Source organism: Carcharhinus amblyrhynchos, chromosome 9, assembly GCF_965287045.1.
Source record: "Carcharhinus amblyrhynchos chromosome 9, sCarAmb.v2.hapA, whole genome shotgun sequence".
NCBI classification, from domain to species: Eukaryota; Metazoa; Chordata; class Chondrichthyes; order Carcharhiniformes; family Carcharhinidae; genus Carcharhinus; species Carcharhinus amblyrhynchos.
This window is the reverse complement of record NC_137332.1, coordinates 86,709,187-86,725,568: the sequence shown is the minus strand read 5'-3', so window position 1 is coordinate 86,725,568 and position 16,382 is coordinate 86,709,187. Positions and strand designations below refer to the sequence as shown.

The 16,382-nt window shown below is 47.1% G+C and overlaps 1 protein-coding gene across 1 annotated transcript in view; it reads left to right on the top strand.

Moving 5' to 3' along the window:
* cacna1ea (calcium channel, voltage-dependent, R type, alpha 1E subunit a) overlaps positions 1-16,382 on the top strand; it is a 516,576-nt gene that overhangs the window by 342,196 nt on the left and 157,998 nt on the right. Inside the window, exons 6-7 of the mRNA XM_080196651.1 lie at positions 1,433-1,585; positions 4,645-4,835. Of these exons, the coding sequence (XP_080052777.1) occupies positions 1,433-1,585; positions 4,645-4,835 (344 nt within the window). The remainder of the gene's footprint in view (positions 1-1,432; positions 1,586-4,644; positions 4,836-16,382) is intronic.

The following is a 16,382-nucleotide window of genomic DNA, read 5'->3' as shown; positions in this document are numbered from 1 at the left end:
AAGTGGAATCACAGGTGGACAGAGTGGTGAAGAAGGCATTCGGCATGCTTGGTTTCATTGGTCAGAACATTGAATACAGGTGTTAGGATGTCCTGTTGAAGTTGTACAAGACATTGGTAAGGTTATAGTTGGAATGCTGTGTACAGTTCTGGTCACCCTATTATAGAAAGGATATTATTAAACTAGAAAAAGTGCTGAAGACACTTAATAAGATGCCACCAGGACTTGATGGTTTGAATTATAAAGAGAGGCCGGATAGACTGGGAATTTTTTCTCTGGAGCGCAGAAAGCTGAAGGGTGATCTTTTTGAGGTCTATAAAATAACGAGGGACATAGATAAGCTAGATAATCAATATCTTTTCCCAGAGGTAGGGGAGTCTAAAACTAAAGGGCAGAGGTTTAAGGTGAGAGGGCAGAGATACAAAAGGGTCCTGAGGGACAATTTTTTCATACAGAGTGTAGAGTGTCTGGAACAAGCTGCTGAGGTAGCAGTAGACCCGGGAACAATTTTGTCTTTTAAAAAGCATTTAGACAGTCATATGGGTAAGATGGATATGGAAGGATATGGGCCAAATGCAGGCAATTGGAACTTGATTAGGGGTTTAAAAAAAAGTATGGCATAGACAAGTTGGGCCAAAGGACCTGTTTCCACGCTGTAAATCTCTATGACTCTCTGATTCTCTCTGCCTCTCATCGACTCTCTCTGACTCTCTGACTCTCTCCACCTCTCTCTGACTCTCCACCTCTCTCTGACGCTCCGCCTCTCTCTGACTCTCTCTGCGCCTCTACACCTCTCTCTGACTCTCTCCGCCTCTCATCGACTCTCTCTGACTCTCTCCGCCTCTCATCGACTCTCTCTGACTCTCCCTGACTCTCTGACTCCCTCTGTCCCTCTCCAAATTTCTCCGACTCTCTCCGCCTCTCTCTGACTCTCCACCTCTCTCTGACTCTCTCTGTCCCTCTCTGTCTCTCTCGCACTCTTCTGACTCTCCGACTCTCTCTGACCCTCTCTGTGCCTCTACACCTCTCTCCGCCTCTCATCAACTCTCTCTGACTCTCCACCTCTCTCTCTGATTCTTTCTGCCTCTCTTCACCTCTCTCCACCTCTCTCTGACTCTCCACCTCTCTGACTCTCCGACTCTCTACCTCTCTCTGAATCTCCGCCTCTCTGCCCCTCTCCACCTCTCTCTGACTTTCCACCGCTCTCTGACTCTGTCTGATTCTCTCTGCCTCTCTAGTCTTCCTGCTGTTTTTATATGTTGCTTTCTACACTGTCCCCCTCAGGTTCAATCTCTCTGACTTGCCATGGTTACTTGTGTGATGAATAGTTGGGGAGAGGTGACCTGAGTGGTTGGCAGAGCATTATTGGATTCTGACATGTGGCTACTCTGAATGAGTCATTCTGATTCCTATTTTATCTTCCTCCCTATAGGTTTGCAGATTGTACTGAAGTCTATTATAAAGGCAATGGTGCCCCTTCTCCAGATTGGCCTCCTCCTCTTCTTTGCTATCCTCATGTTTGCCATCATCGGGCTGGAGTTCTACTATGGCAAGCTGCACCTAACTTGCTACGCCAAGAATACTGGTGAGTGCCCTTAACCAATCACGAACCAGGAGAGCCCTTCACCAGCCACAATCCAGGAGAGCCCTTGACCAATCACAATCCAGGACAGCCCTTGACCAATCACAGTCCAGGAGAACTCTTGACCAGTCACAAACCAGGAGAATCCTTGACCAATCACAAATCAGGAGAGCCCTTGACCAATCACAAATCAGGAGAGCTCTTGACCAATCACAAATCAGGAGAGCTCTTGACCAATCACAAATCAGGAGAGCCTTTGACCAATCACAAATCAGGAGAGCTCTTGACCAGTCACAAACTGGGAAAGCCGTTGTCCAATCACAAACTAGAAAAGATCTTGACCAGTCACAAACAGGGCGAGTACTTGACCAATCGCAAACTAAGAGAACCCTTGATCAATTACTAACCACAAGGGACCATAACCAATCACAGACCATGAGGGCCCACAACCAATCACAGATCAGGAAAGTACTTGACCAATCACGAATCAGAATAGATCTTGATTAAATCCCAGATTAGAAGTGTTGAGTGTGTGATTCGAATGAAGATGTACCATAAGCCATAAGAACAAGGAGTAGGCCACCTGGCCCCTCGAGCGTGCTCCACCATTCAGTAAGATCATGGCTGATCTTTTTGTGGACTCAGCTTTACTTACCTGTCCACTGACCATAACCCTTAGTTCCTTTACTGTTCAAAAATTCATCTATCTTTTAAAAACATTCAATGAGATAGCCTCAGCTGCTTCACTGGGTGGGGAATTCCACAGATTCACAATCCTTTGCGTGAAGAAGTTCCTCCTCAACTCAGTCCTAAATCTGCTTCCCCTTATTTTGAAGCTATGCTCCTAGTTCTGGTTTCACCCACCAGTGGAAACAACTTCCCTGCTTCTATCTTACCTGTTCCCTTCACAATCTTATATGTTTCTATCAGATCTCTCCTCATTCTTCTGAATTCCAATGAGTATAGCTCCAGTCTACTCAGTTTCTCCTCATAAGCCAACCCCCTCAACTCCAGAATCAACCTAATGAATCTCCTCTGCACCCTGCTAGTTGTAAACAGACACAACTGATTCCTGGGAAGTTAACAGTCACATTCTCTTTATTTCTTCTTCGCTCCTGATTTGACATTGAATCCATCCCTTTTAATTACCCACCTTCTCATTCCTGCTGCAATTACTTTCACATTCCTGAAATGTCATTGGTTGAGGGGTTAGCATGTTGGTTGTCCTATTCATCAGGTTCTCAGCTCCCCTGTATTTCCTTGCTGTTGTTTACAGATTGTGAAACGTGCTGTGAGCTGAACTGTGCAGGGAGATGTCTAATTAACTGGGCATCCTGTGAAATGTGTCTCTCCGGCCAATTCCAGCTCTCTCAAAAGAACATAAATAGATTTAAATGGAGCAATTTGTTTGCCTCTTCTCCCATAAACCCATTCACTGGTAGCAGTCTTGCCTCAGAGTCAGTAGACTTTGTGTTCTGGTCATTCCAACATATAATAACATTAAGTCGGTCCACCTCGTGTGCTCCAACGAGGGGCATACACACGATGGGTCGTACTGGGGCTGCTCTTGGTTGTTCGAGATTGGCCTAGTGCTTCATGTCGTTAGTGTGTGCCTAAACTGGACAAGATACTGGGCAAGACGACAACTCAGTGACTATCACTGATTGCTGTGCAGACACATGGATTTGGGCCGGTGTCTGTGGGAGTTTGCGCATTCTCCCCGTGCTTGCGTGGGTTTTCTCCGGGTGCTCCTGTTTCCTCCCACACCCCAAAGATGTGCCGTTAGGCTGATTGGCAGGAATAAATTGTCCCTAAATCAGTTTCCCTCAATCTGGATGGCCATAAAACATTAGACAGGGGTCGTGGGTGGAGAGGTGGACTGGTGATGTTGAGATGGCGGCGCGGGCTTGTTGGGTCGAAGGGCCTGTTTCCCGGGCTGATTTTGTTCTTTGTTCTTTGTATAATGCAAGCTGATTCTCCTAAAGCAGTGCTGAGAGAGTACTGCACTGTCATAGAATCCCTACAGTGCAGAAGGGGACTTCTGTCATGGGTGGCATGGTGACACAGTGGTTAGCACTGCTGCCTCACAATCCAGGGACCCAGGTTCGATTCCTGGCTTGGGTCACTTTCAATGCAGAGTCTGTGTGTTCTCCCCGTGTCTGTGCGGGTTTCCTCTGGGGGCTCCCGTTTCCTCCCACAGTCTGAAAGACGTGCGGATTAGGTGCATTGATTATGCTAAATTCTCCCTCAATGTACCCAAACAGGTGCTGAAGTATGGCGACTGGGGTATTTTCACAGTAACATCATTGCAGTGTTAATGTAAGTCTAATGAAAGCTAGAACTTCTTATCTTTGCGATTCACCCTGACATAATAAATAAACTTTAAACTTCAGCCCATCAGGTCTGCAACAACTTTTCATCAGAGCATCTTACCCAGGACCTTTCACCCCATTCCTGTAAACCCATGCATGATTAATCCTCCCAGCCTTCACATCTTGGGACACTAAGGAGCAATTTATCGTGGCCAATCCATCTAACCTGAACATCTTTGGAGTGTGGGAGGAAACCAGAACACCCAGAGTAAACCCATGCAGGCACGGGGAGAACATGCAGACTCCACACAGACAGTCACCCAAGGCTGGAATTGAACCCAGGTCCCTGGCACTGTGAGGCAGCAGTGCTAACCACTGTGCCACTGTTCCACCTTACCGCCACCTATTGGAGGTGTTGTCTTTAAGTTTAGATGTTCAGTTGAGGTTCTGCCTGCACTCTCAAGTGGATGGAGAGGCTCCCATCTCAATATTGTGCAGAAGGGGAGGACTATTTTCCAGAATGTCCTGGTAGATCTGTGCCCCTCATTTAACATCAGAACAGAGGATTGTGTTGTTATCAGAGATTTGTTTGTGGGATTTGGCTGTGCTCCCATTGGGCTGCCTCCTTTGCATCATTTCAAAGGAATTGTTTGGTTGGCTGTAAAACCCTTTGAGACATCCTAAGATTATGAAAGGTGGGCTAGAAATGTAAGTTGTGAAAAATGTTAATTCTGAACTCTTGCCTGACAGATGCAGAAGACATGGAGTTGCAATTCCCCTGCGGCACTCAGGAACCGGCTCGCCTCTGTCCAAACGGCACCGTGTGTCAGTACTGGATTGGACCCAATGCTGGCATCACCCAGTTTGACAACATCCTGTTTGCTCTTCTCACAGTCTTCCAGTGCATTACCATGGAGGGATGGACCACCATCCTCTACCATGTAAGTTACCGACAAACTAAGGAGAAGGATTAATGAAGCTGTTCGAAACCAACAAAGGTCTGAGAGAATAAATAAGGAGGAGCTCTTTCCAGAGCCAGGAGGGTCAGTAAGCAAAGGGACACAGATTGAAGATATCAGAAGGAAATAGTTGTGATTTGGAATGTACTGGCTGAAGCAGATTTAGTTGTAACTTTCAGAAGAGGCAAATGCAAAGGGGAAAATCAAAACAGGGCTAAGGGGAAAGAGTAGACTTAGCTCTCTCTCTCAGCACTAGTAGAGATACAATTTTCTAATTGACCTCTCCCTATGCTCTGTCTATGGTCTATATCTCACTAACATGACCAATTACTTAAGGTCGTTGACTAACTTTCCCTGCCAACCCTGCCCTTTAAGTCCAGGTGCCATCCTGGTACCTTGGAATATTGGCACCTCATTTTCTCAATTGCTTTGTCGGTTTCACACCAAGCAGCTGTGGGACTTCCAACCTGCTCAGCTTGACAGGCAAGAATCCCTATGAAATACCCTGCACTCCAATTGCATCAAAATTCCTAAACTTCACTCCCTTGCCATGGCTGAGGGGTGCTGCACTGTTAGAGGTGTCACGTTTTCGATCACATCTTAATGTGCTGCCAAGGTGCAAGTTCAAAGAACAGCGAGGCAAGTTCTGCTCAGTGTCCTGGCCAATAATGTTCCCTCAACCAACATCACCTGAACAGATTATCTGATCATTATCACATTATGGAATCTTACTGTGTGCGAGTTAATATTACAACAGTGGCTGCAGATTTTGTGTATTCTGGCTGCGATACTCTTTGGGAAGATGTAAGATTGTGAAAGATAACAAATAAATGCAACTTAAGTCCTTTTTGTGAAGAATATAAGACAGACAGTAAATTATAGAGCAGTAGGTTGTTAGTCATAGAGGTTTACAGCATGGAAACAGGCCTTTCGGCCCAACTTGTCCATTGCTACCTTTTTTTTAAACCCCTAAGCTAATCCCAATTGCCCGCAATTGGTCCATTTCCCTTTATACCCATCTTACCCGTATAACTGTTTAAACGCTTTTTAAAACACAAAATTGTACCTGCTTCTTCTGGTACTTCTGGTAGCTTGTTTCAGACACTCACCACCCTCTGTGTGAAAAAATTGCTCCTCTGGATACTTTTGTATCTCTCCCCTCTCACCTTAAACCTATGCCCTCTAGTTTTAGACTTCCCTACCTTTGGAAAATGGTCAGGGTAATCTGAAATTGGTATGTGGGACCTAATAAAGAACAAAGAACAAAGAACAACCCAGCACGGGAAACAGGCCCTTCGGCCCAACAAGCCCGCGCCGCCGCATCACCCTACACCTATTCTACCCTGCGTATCTACAAATAGAACCCCTGACTTAGCCAGATTCAGGGGAGAATAGTGTCAATTTGGTAAAACCAATCAGCCTAAGAGCACATCTTTGGGGTGTGGGAGGAAATCAGAGCGCCCGGAGGAAACCCACGCAACCACAGGGAGAATGCACAAACTCCCACAGACACAGGCCCAAATCCATGTATCTGCACAGCTAGCAGTGCTAGTCAGCGAGCTGTTGCGGCGCCCGTCTACCGGTCCAGGATCAAGCACACACACCGACACGAAGTACTAGGCCCCTCCCGGAACCTCCAAGAGCAGCCCACGCACGACCCACCGTGTGCATGCCCCTCGTTTGACAACGAGGTGGGCCTCCACCTGCAGAATAAAAAGACAAAAACGTTAATCACAAGCCTGCCTTTCCAGTCTCTCCCGAGGTTCTAACCCTTATTTAATAACCCCTACCATAACCCTCCATCCTCGTTTCACTCATGTGCCTATCTAACTGAACCTTAAACGAGTCCAACGTTCCCGCCTCCACCACCCTACTCGGTAGCACGTTCCATACCCCCACAACTCTCTGCGTAAAGAACCTTCCTCTCATATCCAAATTATACCTCTCCCCCCTCACCCTTAAATCATGTCCTCTTGTATTTGTAACCAATCTAGGGAGCAGTCTCTCACTATTGACTCTGTCTATTCCCTTCAGTATCTTATATACCTCTATCATGTCCCCCCTCAATCTCCATCTTTCCAAGGAGAACAGTCCCAGTTTCTCCAGCCTTTCCTCATAACCCAGCCCCTCCATGCCAGGCAACATCCTGGTAAACCTCCTCTGCACCCTTTCCAGAGCCTCCACGTCCTTCCGGTAGTAAGGTGACCAGAACTGGGCGCAGTACTCCAAATGCGGTCTAACCAATGTTCTATACAACTGAAGCATTAGACGGCAGCTTTTAAACTCTATACCCCTTCCTATAAAGGCTAGCATTCCATAAGCCTTCCTGACAACATTCTCCACTTGTGTCGCAACCTTCATGGATTTGTGAACCTGCACTCCCAGGTCCCTCTGTGTTTCTATACTCCTAATTTGTCTACCTTTAATCACATAGCTCCTCTCTACATTATTCCTTCCAAAATGCATCACCTCGCATTTGTCAGGATTAAATTCCATCTGCCACCTATCTGCCCAATGCACCAACCTATCTATATCCTGTTGTATCACCTCACAATCCACTTCGGTACCCGCCAACCCTGCCATCTTGGTGTCATCAGCAAACTTGCTGATCACACCACCTACGCTCTCTTCCAAGTCATTTATGTAGACTACAAAGAGGAGAGGTCCCAGTACTGAGCCCTGCGGCACACCACTGGTCACTGGCCTCCAGCCCGACAAGGTCCCCTCCACAACTACCCTCTGTCTCCTATTACCCAGCCAGTTCTCAATCCACCTAGCTACCTGACCTCGTATCCCATGCGCCTTAACCTTTTCTACCAGCCTACCATGAGGGACTTTGTCAAACGCCTTACTGAAATCCATATAGATGACATCAACGGCTCTCCCATCGTCAACCGTTCTTGTCACCAATGTTTGACATGTATAGCGCAAATATCTTGCAGAACATTCAAGGTTGTAGCTGCTGTATTAATATAATGATCTTGTTTAATGGGGCACTTCTCATTCTCCAAGTTGTAGCCATTGATTAATGGTTGTTATATGTGATGATTGTTGCACTTGCTATTGGCATTAAGCATTGAAAGAACCAACTATGTGTGATTCCAGTCAGACTAAGTGGGTACCATGATGATAGCCTTCACCAATCTTAAAGTGCAGGGCAGGAGCAATCATTGAAAAACAGTCCAACTATACATAGAAAATCACTGACCCATCTCACTGCTGGCAAAACTGATACAGAATGAGTCACACCTGCTCCAGTGCAGAGTGAAGACCAAATAAACTGCCTAACACCACATCTCATTGATCAGTTACTGACCCCGCTCTCTGAACCCACTTGCTGACATCGGTCTCTGACCCCACTCTCCGACCCCGCTCTGCAAACCCGCTCTCCGATCCCGCTCTCCGATCCTGCTCTCTGACACTGCTTTCTGATCACGCTCTCTGATCCCGCTCTCTGACACTGCTTTCTGATCCCGCTCTCTGATCCCGCTCTCCGACACTGCTTTCTGATCCCGCTCTCTGATCCCGCTCTCCGACACTGCTTTCTGATCCCGCTCTCCGATCCCGCTCTCCGACACTGCTTTCTGATCACGCTCTCTGATCCCGCTCTCCGACACTGCTTTCTGATCACGCTCTCTGATCCCGCTCTCCGACACTGCTTTCTGATCCCGCTCTCCAATCCCGCTCTCCGACGCTGCTTTCTGATCCCGCTCTCCAATCCCGCTCTCCGACGCTGCTTTCTGATCCCGCTCTCTGATCCCGCTCTCCGACGCTGCTTTCTGATCCCGCTCTCCAATCCCGCTCTCCGACGCTGCTTTCTGGTCCCGCTCTCTGATCCCGCTCTCCGACGCTGCTTTCTGATCCTGCTCTCCGATCCCGCTCTCCGACGCTGCTTTCTGACCCCGCTCTCCGATCCTGCTCTCCGATCCCGCTCTCCGACCCCGCTCTCCGATCCCGCTCTCCGACACTGCTCTCCGATCCCGCTCTCCGACACTGCTTTCTGATCCTGCTCTCCGATCCCACTCTCCGACACTGCTTTCTGATCCCGCTCTCCAATCCCGCTCTCCGACGCTGCTTTCTGATCCCGCTCTCCGATCCCGCTCTCCGACGCTGCTTTCTGATCCCGCTCTCCGATCCCGCTCTCCGACACTGCTTTCTGATCCCGCTCTCCGATCCCGCTCTCCGACGCTGCTTTCTGATCCCGCTCTCCGATCCCGCTCTCCGACGCTGCTTTCTGATCCCGCTCTCCGATCCCGCTCTCCGACGCTGCTTTCTGATCCCGCTCTCCGATCCCGCTCTCCGACACTGCTTTCTGATCCCGCTCTCCGATCCCGCTCTCCGACGCTGCTTTCTGATCCCGCTCTCCGATCCCGCTCTCCGACGCTGCTTTCTGATCCCGCTCTCCGATCCCGCTCTCCGATCCCGCTCTCCGATCCCGCTCTCCGACCCCGCTCTCCGACGCTGCTTTCTGATCCCGCTCTCTGATCCCGCTCTCCGACGCTGCTTTCTGATCCCGCTCTCCGATCCCGCTCTCCGACACTGCTTTCTGATCCCACTCTCCGACACTGCTTTCTGATCCCACTCTCCGACACTGCTTTCTGATCCCGCTCTCCGATCCCGCTCTCCGACACTGCTTTCTGATCCCGCTCTCCGATCCTGCTCTCCGATCCCGCTCTCCGACGCTGCTTTCTGATCCCGCTCTCCGATCCCGCTCTCCGACACTGCTTTCTGATCCCGCTCTCCGATCCCGCTCTCCGACACTGCTTTCTGATCCCGCTCTCCGACACTGCTTTCTGATCCCGCTCTCCGATCCCGCTCTCCGACACTGCTTTCTGATCCCGCTCTCCGATCCCGCTCTCCGACACTGCTTTCTGATCCTGCTCTCCGATCCTGCTCTCCGACACTGCTTTCTGATCCCGCTCTCCGATCCCGCTCTCCGACACTGCTTTCTGATCCTGCTCTCCGATCCCGCTCTCCGACACTGCTTTCTGATCCCGCTCTCCGACACTGCTTTCTGATCCCGCTCTCCGATCCCGCTCTCCGACACTGCTTTCTGATCCCGCTCTCCGACACTGCTTTCTGATCCCGCTCTCCGATCCCGCTCTCCGACACTGCTTTCTGATCCTGCTCTCCGATCCCGCTCTCCGACACTGCTTTCTGATCCCGCTCTCCGACACTGCTTTCTGATCCTGCTCTCCGACACTGCTTTCTGATCCCGCTCTCCGACACTGCTTTCTGATCCCGCTCTCCGACCCCGCTCTCCGATCCTGCTCTCCGATCCCGCTCTCCGACACTGCTTTCTGATCCTGCTCTCCGATCCCGCTCTCCGACACTGCTTTCTGATCCCGCTCTCCGACACTGCTTTCTGATCCCGCTGTCCGATCCCGCTCTCCGACACTGCTTTCCGATCCCGCTCTCCGATCCCGCTCTCCGACACTGCTCTCCGATCCCGCTCTCCAACACTGCTTTCCGATCCCGCTCTCCGACACTGCTTTCTGATCCGGCTCGTCTTCCCCAATTGCAGACCCTGATCACTGACCTCTGACCCTCCTTACTATCCTCTGACCTTCCTTACTGACCTCACCGACACTTGACCCCGCTGGCTGACACCTGACCCCTGACCACACTTGCTGATCACACTTGTTGACCCCCTTACTGACCTCCAACCCCACTCACTGACCCCCGGCCGCAATCACAGACCACCCTTGCTGACTCCACTTACTGACCTCTGACCCAGCTCACTGACTCTAACTACACTCGCTGACATCCAATCGCATTCATTGACCCCGACCACACTCGCTGACCACACATGTTGACCCCACCCTCTAATCCCACCTTCTAGCTCCGCTCAGTGACTCCCGACCCCAGTCCTGACCCTGTTTTCTGACCCCATTCTCTGACATGGTTCCTTGTCCCCACTCACTGTCCCCACACGCTGACCCCATCCCTTGACCCCACTCTCTGACACCCCTGACTGAACCTGCTGACTGTCCCCATCCCATAACCCCCCCAATCTCTGAGCCCTCTTGGCGACTCCACTGATCCCACTTCTCGAAATTGACCATTTAGCAAATGTTGCCAGAATGTACAACTGAAACTATCAACTACAGAAATGCGGTTAATTTATCTAATTGGTAACTCTTGTCTTTTTAATTCTGGCTAAATCTTTCATCCAAGTTATATTTACCCATCTGCAGCTAACCCGGGTAGCTGATACTGCCCCCCTGGGGATGGCAATCTGTCGGGTCTTGGAATGTCTGTAAAATCTGCCAGCCTATCAATGGAGCATTTAACACCAGTGTTGTGACTGCTCATCACTTCAACATTTAATCCCTCACGTCAGAATTCGATCCATCTTTCCTCATTCTTTTTCCCTTTTAGCCAATTTAACCTCTGCACTAGATGGGGTACGGAGGAGGTTCACTAGGATATTGCCTGGGGTGGTGTATTTGAGCTATAAGGAGGGACTGTATAGGCTTGGCTTGTTTTCTTTAGAGCAGAGAAGGCTGAGGGGAGACACGATTGAGGTGTATAAAATTATGAGGGGTATGGACAAAGTAGGGAACAGCTGTTCTCCTTGGTTGAGGGGTCAATCATAAAGGGCATAGTTTTAGGGTAAGGGGCAGAGATTCAGAAGGGATTTGAGGAAGAAAATCTTTAAGGGCAATGGCAATCTCGAATGCACAGCCTGGGAAGGTAGTTGAGATTGGAAACTTTACAACCTTTAAAAAATATTTGGATTGAAACATCATAACATTCAAGGATATGGAACAAGTGATGGAAAATGGAATTGGCATGACTTTAGCGGTAGGTATTGTTGGTGCAGACCTGATGGGTCAAAGGACCGTGTGCTGTACAACTCTGTGATTATGACTCTATGAGGTAAAATCTACTTGTACACAAGAAACAAACCACAACATTTTGTCTGCCTCACGATTAGTGTTTGTAATCAGGTTTTTCAGCATTTCATTCCTCTTCGGTTGGCTAACTCCAATTTTCTCATCCCACGGAATATCACTGAACTCCCACAAACAATTAGCTCTCTCTCCTAATGTGTGAGGAGAATGTTTTCAAGTGCCGACTGCTGCTCTCTTAGTAATTCATTCCAAGCAGATTGAATTATGGTCTAAACCTGCATGAAGCACTAAAGGATTTGCTTTTTGTCTCTGAGTGTCTTTAGCAACCTGCAGCCAATGAAACAGGGTAAGAAGTGTTGTCTCTAGATAGTGCAAGGAACCCGCAGCACATGGACTAAGAGGATTGAGAGGCTGTTGCCAGGTAGCCATGGCAACTTGCAGCCAATAAGCCAACAGAGCTGAGAGCTTTGCCTAGGCATCATCTGTTGTGTGGGGTTGACAATATCTCTCCAAATAGTCTTTCACCCAGTGGAACCGTACTCTGGGAGAGATTCCCTACGGCTATTCAATTAGTTTCTGGTTAATCGCTATCTTAACTCCATGATTTCCACTGCTCATGGGAAGAACTGCTTTTTGATATTAATCCTGAACAGCCTAACTCTAATTTTAATATATACCCCCTTGTTCTGGATTGCCCATTGGAAATAATTTCTCTCTATTAACTCTATCTATTCCTTTAATAGTCTTGACCCCCTCAATTTGATCAGCTTTTCATATTGTCTACTGCAAAGTTAGCTGATTCAAGTTATGTCTATATATATATCTGATTGACTAGTAAGACGTTAATAAAGATGTATGGGAGGAATCGAACAACAGTGAATATCTTGTTGAAGTTGTACAAGACATTGGTAAGGCCACACTTGGAATACTCTGTGCAATTCTGGTCACCCTATTATAGAAAGGATATTATTGAACTAGAAAGAGCGCAGAAAAGATTACTAGGATGCTACTGGGACTTGATGGATTGACTTATAAGGATAGGCTGGATAGACTGGGACTTTTTTCTCTAGAGCATAGGAGGCTGAGGGTGATCTTACAGAGGTCTACAAAATAATGAGGGGCACAGATCAGCTAGATATCTTTTCCCAAAAGTAGGGGAGTCTAAAACTAGAGGGCAGAGGTTTAAGGGGAGAGATCTAAAAGTGTCCAGAAGGGCAATTTTTTCACACAGAAGGTGGTGAGTGTCTGGAACAAGTTGCCAGAGGTAGTAATAGAGGCGGATACAATTTTGTCTTTTAAAAAGCATTTAGATAGTTACATGGGTACGATGGGTATGGAAGGATATGGGCCAAATGCAAGCAATTAGGATTACCTTCGGGGTTTTTTAAAAAAGGGCCTTTTTCCATGCTGTAAACCTCTATGACTCTATGACCACTTATAACTGGCAGTCGGAAAGCCACCATTGGTGAAAGTAAAAGGAACGGAGACAAAATGGAATCAGTTTAGATCCTTCTTTCGAAGTTCTTACGCTGCCATTTTAGTTGGGCGACCAGAGAATAGAAACATAGAAACGAGGGTTCGGAGTAAACCATTCCGCCCTTTTAGCCTACTCCATCATTCAATATGGTCTCAATAGGTGGCATGGTGGCATTGTGGTTAGCATTGCTGCCTCACAGCACTAGGGATCGGGTTCAATTTCAGCTTTGAGTAACTGTGTGGAGTTTGCGCATTGTCCCAATGTCTGTGTGGGTTTACTCTGGGTGCTCCAATTTCCTCCCACAGTCCAAAGGTGTGCAGGTTAGGTGGATTGGCCATGCTAATTTATCCATTAGTATCCCAAGATGTGTAGGTTCAGTGAATTAGAAGGGTAAATGCGTGGGGTTACAGGGATAAGATGTAGGGTGCGCCTGGGTGGGACGCTGTGTTGGAGACTCAGTGCGTACTCAATAGGTCAAATGGCCTCCTTCTGTTTTGTAGAGATTTTATGATCCTATGAATCTGTGATCATGGCTGACCCTCTAACTCAACACCATACTCCCGCACTCTCCCCATGTCCCTTGAAATCTTTAGAAATCTGTCTGTTTCGTGGCCTCCACAGCTTTCTGTGGTAGAGCGCCTTCTGAGTGAAGAAATTCCTCCTGAACTCTATTCTGAATGGCCAATCCTGTATCCTTGTACTAGATCACCAGCACCATCCCCTGCCCCCCACCCCACAGTGAATACTGGCCCAGTCAACCCAATCTCTCCTCATATGACAAATCTGTCATCCCAGGAATCAGTCTGGTGAACCTTCAATGTACTCCCTCCATAGAAAGTATATTCTTGCTTTGGTAAGGAGACTAAAGCTCCACACAATATTCTGGATGTAACATCACCAAGGCCCTGTATAGCTGCACTAAAACATCCTTGCTTTTGTACTCAAATCCTCTTGCAATGAAGGCCAAACGTATCATTTGCCTTCCTAACTGCTTGTTGTACCTGCAGAAAAGCAAAATACTGTCAATGCTGGAAATGCTGGATGCATGTCTGATGATAGAGAATAGAGCCAACATTTCAAGTCTGGATGACCTTCATCAGAATTCTGACAAAGGGTCATCTAGACTCGAAACATTGGCTCTGTTCTATCACACAGACAGTATCAGATCTGCTGAGATTTTCCAGCATTTTCTGTTTTGCTTTACTTGCACGCTTGCTTTCAAGTGACTGGTGTATAAAGATACCCAAGTCCTTTTGTACATCAATATTTTCAAAGCCATCACCACTTAAACAATACTCTGCCATTCTGTTTCTCCGTCCAAAGTAGATAATGTCACACTTATCTACACTATATTGCATCCGCCATGTGTTTGTCCACTCACTCAACTTGTCTAAATCATCTTAAAGCCTCTTAACATCCTCCTCAGCACACATATTCCCATAAGTTTCACATTGAGAGTGGTTTAGAAATATAGCACAGGGACTAGACCTTCAGCCTTGTTTGTGTTTATCCTTTGCCAGAGCATATTGGTTCTACTCTCATTTGATTCTTCTTTTGTCTAATCAATCTATTCCCAAATATTGACATGGTTTCTGCTCAATCAGTAACACTGGAGGTGAATTCCACAGTTTCACAGCTCCACTTGGTGTCAAGCGGTTTCTCCTGCACTCTGTCCTAACCTCATATTGAATGTTTAATTCTTGTCTTCTCACTTCAGAAACTCTTCAATTATTGCAAATAGTTTATTACAATTCCATGACTTTTATTTAAAAAGGTTTTGTACCTCAGAGCCCCTAATACTTGCACCATCTCTTCAATATTTGAAACACCTTTTCAAACCATTATGTAATTTACTCTGTTCTACTGAAAGCAGGCCCAATTTTCAGAGTATTTCTTTTTACTTGTATTTCTTTATGGTGCAGCATACCCTCTCCAAAATCTCAATTTATGCACCTGTCAAATGTGAATAATCTATATACTCTCCATTCCTATTGCAGCTATTATAAATTCCTATGCTCATATTTGCAAAAACAACAACTTATATTTAGGTCACACCTATGTAATAAAAGACTCCAAAGGACTTCACAGGAGTGTTATAAAATAAAATCGGACATTGAGACATTTGTTTAAGAAGGGCAGCAGGGATAATCTAGGAAATTATATGCCGGTGAGCTTTATGTCAATGGTAGGGAGATTACTGGAAAAGATTCTTAGGGACAGGATTTAGTCACATTTGGAAACAAATGGGCTTATTAATGGTAAACGGCTTGGTGCCTCACTAACTTGAGTGAGTTTTTCGAGGAAGTGACAAAGTTGACAGAAGAGGAAAAGGCAGTGGATGTTGTATACATGGAGTTCAGTAAAGCCTTTGACAAGGTACCTCATGGTACAAAAGGTGAAGTCACACTGGATCAGAGGAGAGCAGGCAAGATGAATACAGAACAGGCTTGGCCATAGAAGACAGAGGGTAGCAGTGCAGGGGTGCTTTTCGGAATGGAAGGCTGGGACTGGCAAGTTCCACAGTGATCAGTTCAGGGATCTTTGTTGTTCATAATATATAAATGATTTCGAGAAAAATATTGTTCATCTGATTAGTAAGTTTGCAGACCACACAAAAATTGGTGAAGTTGCAGATAGTGAAGAGGAATGTCAGAGGATACAGCAAGATATAGACCGGTTGGAGACTTGGGTGGAGAAATGGCAAATGGAGTTTAATCTGGACAAGTGTGAGATAATGTATTTTGGAAGGTTCAATGCACGTAGGAATTATAAATACATAGTAGAACCCTCAGGAGTATTGACAGGCAGAGAGATCTGGGGGTACATGTCCACTGATCACTGAAAGTGGCAATGCAGTGAACAAGGTAGTCAAGAAAGCATATGGCATGCTTGCCTTCATCGGTCGGGGCATTGGCAGGTCATGCTGCAACTGTACAGAATCTTAGTTAGTCCTCATTTAGAATATTGTGTACAATTCTAGTTGCCACACTACCAGAAGGGTTTGGTGCTTTAGAGAGGGTAAGAAGAGGTTTATCAGGGTGTTGCCTGGTCTGGAGGGTATTAATGGGGTAAGTCCATGGGGTTAGCAGGATAGGGCTTGGGTAAGATGCTCTTTCAGAGAGTTGGTGCAGATTCAATGGACCGAATCGCTTCCTTCTACACTGTGGGAATTCTATGGAGTCTATGAATCTGCAG